Source organism: Plectropomus leopardus, unplaced genomic scaffold (genome assembly GCF_008729295.1).
Source record: "Plectropomus leopardus isolate mb unplaced genomic scaffold, YSFRI_Pleo_2.0 unplaced_scaffold20875, whole genome shotgun sequence".
NCBI classification, from domain to species: Eukaryota; Metazoa; Chordata; class Actinopteri; order Perciformes; family Serranidae; genus Plectropomus; species Plectropomus leopardus.
Genome location: NW_024622578.1, coordinates 1 through 2,717, shown reverse-complemented (window position 1 = coordinate 2,717; position 2,717 = coordinate 1). Strand labels below are relative to the sequence as shown.

At 41.5% G+C, this 2,717-nt stretch overlaps 1 protein-coding gene across 1 annotated transcript; it reads right to left on the bottom strand.

The window, feature by feature from the left end:
• Window positions 1-183: 183 nt before the first annotated feature.
• Window positions 184-2,668, bottom strand: LOC121965613 (protein disulfide-isomerase-like; the record flags this gene model as incomplete). The annotated part of the gene is made up of 5 exons (XM_042515749.1): window positions 184-309; window positions 473-589; window positions 1,065-1,202; window positions 1,294-1,427; window positions 2,462-2,668. Coding segments are annotated over 5 exons (722 nt in total), but the record flags the coding sequence as incomplete, so codon positions are not given.
• Window positions 2,669-2,717: the final 49 nt, after the last annotated feature.

The following is a 2,717-nucleotide window of genomic DNA, read 5'->3' as shown; positions in this document are numbered from 1 at the left end:
ACACACACACACACACACACACACACACACACACACACACACACACAGGAAACATAAAAAGCAAAGAAAATAAGATTAAATTTGATCTTTTGTCTTCCTGTCATTGACTTTCTTTCAAAGACACACAGACACACACACACACACAGACACACACACACACACACACACACACCAGACCGTTACCTTTCCCTTGAACTCTTTGGCGATGGTCCTGGATTGGTCCACTAGGGCCTTCTGACTCTCCACAGAGGAGTTGATGAACAGCAGGCTGTGCATGTGGATGCTGGAGGTGAAGATCTTCTCTGCAGACTGAAAACACACACATTCTTTAAAATATCATTCCAACATAGTTTTACATTTATTTTTTAATTACTAAGTCATGTGTTAAAGCGTGTGTGTGTTTGTGTGTGTGTGTGTGTGTTTGTGTGTGTGCGTGTGTGTGTGTTTGTGTGTGTGTGTGTGTGTGTGTTACCTCCTGGCTGAACGGGATGATCAGCTCCAGGCTGTTTTCCTTGATGAAGGTGGTCAGACTTGTTTTGTCCAACTTCCCGTCCTCTGACAATGAAAAGTCTGCTCTGCCGTCATCAAACTAACAAACAAACACACAAAGTGTTTTTATTGATTGATCAGTACGTAGTTTGGGGCTTCATGTACTTATTCAAGTGATCGTGTGTGTACTGCATTGAAGCAAAAAACGCAATTTTTTTGTTGGGAGAATTTTGCGAGAATTGTTTACTTTTGCAAGAGATGTGTAATGTTTTGCTGGTTCGTTGACAGGTTTTGTGGTTAGTTTGTAGAGTTTTGCAAAAATACCCTGTAGCTTCAATGATAGTTCCTAAACAACCAGAAAAAAATGCAAGCCTTGTTATTATTCAATCAGAATCAGTCAAATATTCTCAACTTTCTCTCCTTGTGAAGACATTTGGGCCTCAAAGAGGAACATACTTTGTGTGCTAGATGGCAGCAAAGCTACCATCGTTTACAGTATCTCGGTTGGGATTTTTTTTTTTATAAAACACTTTGTACCTTTCAGTTAGTTAGTTAGTATAATGGCATGCTCATACCTTTTTAAAAAGCACCACTGAGCTGGTTTTTACTTCATACTTCTGGAAAACCTCCGGACTCGCTGACACAGCAAACTCTGTGTCAGTAATATCCAAAGCAAGCTCCTTGAACACCTTGGCCGCCTCACTTTCAAGATCCTAATATAGATATAAATCAAAATGTAAATATGAAATTATAAATGGGATTATGTGATTTACTAGTTAGTTTAGATAAAATAGATAAACATACATCAAAGAATCCCACAACAGTGATGTTGTGGGAGTCTATGAACTGAGCTGCAGAGTCGACAGAGTCGAGCACTGGAGCCCCAGGGCCTGCACGACGCTTCATCCACCCGATTATTCCCTCGGCGGTTCTCTTACCTGGAAAACACAAACAAATTAAGTCCTGTCAGAGCTGTATCGGGTGCTTTGACACACCAAGATACAAGATACAAGAAAACAAAAATAACAGTGCAGCTGAAAACATCCAGGGTTGTAAAAATATGCAAAAATGTATTATATCAAGCAAACAGGAACATCAAACTGTGGACATGTGGGACACACACACACACACACACACACACACACACACACAGACACACACTTATCAGGTTTACTGATAGATTACTACAGGTACACATAATTAAAAAAAATAAAACATCAAAGGAAAAGTTTGAAAACGCAAGAAATGCACTTACCTGTTTTCTTCTTTTCCCCCATGAGTTAGAGTAGATTGAAACCACTGTGTGTGTTAATGATGGAGCTAGACTCAGGACATGGTTACCTTAGCTTAACATAAAGACTAGAGGTCATCTAGAGGAGCTGATAGGCAGACTTTTGAGTTTGAGTTGACTGATTCGCCTGGCATCACAATATGAAACAACAGTTTCTTGATTAAAAAACAAACAAAAAAACAACCACACAACGCTGACTAACGCTGTTGTCAAGCTGTTCTCAAGTGGTGCACCAGAGCCAAACAATTAGGAGTAATAACAGCAAAGGTGAGTGTTATATTCAAGATAGACACTGCTGTTGAGGGTGTTTTTTTTACTCTTTTCAGTGTGGACTTAAGCTATGGTTAGGGTCGACCCCCCCCCAAAAAAAAACCAAAAAAAAAAACCCATAAATTTAAAGAAATCGTTAAAATTAAACAAACATTTAACATAAAAAACGTTGATCCAATCAAATAGCTTGGGGCGTGTAAAAGACAGTGGACAGGCTCAGCAGTGAACAGGTAAGATAAACACACACACTCACACACACACACTTTTTAGGTCCACACATGGTCATTACTCTCAGGTTACAGTTATTGATGACGTAAGCACACGTGGTTGTGAACCTGACCTGGACAGCAGCTTCTAGATAAGTACTACACGTGTGTGCGTGCCTGCGTGCCTGCGTGCGTGCGTGTTTACCAGTGTAGGCGACGGGCTGTTTGCGGTCTCCGTTGACGAACAGTTTCAGAGTGGGGAAACTTCCGATGTCAAACTCTTCGGCCAGCTCCTTCTCCTCTGTGGCGTCCACTTTGGCCAAACGCATCGCTGCTCCCTCCTCCTTCAGCTTCCCAGCAGCCTCTGCATAAAGTGGCTCCAGCTGTTTACAGTGGCCACACCAGGGAGCATCTACACACACACACACACACACACACACACACACACACACACACACACA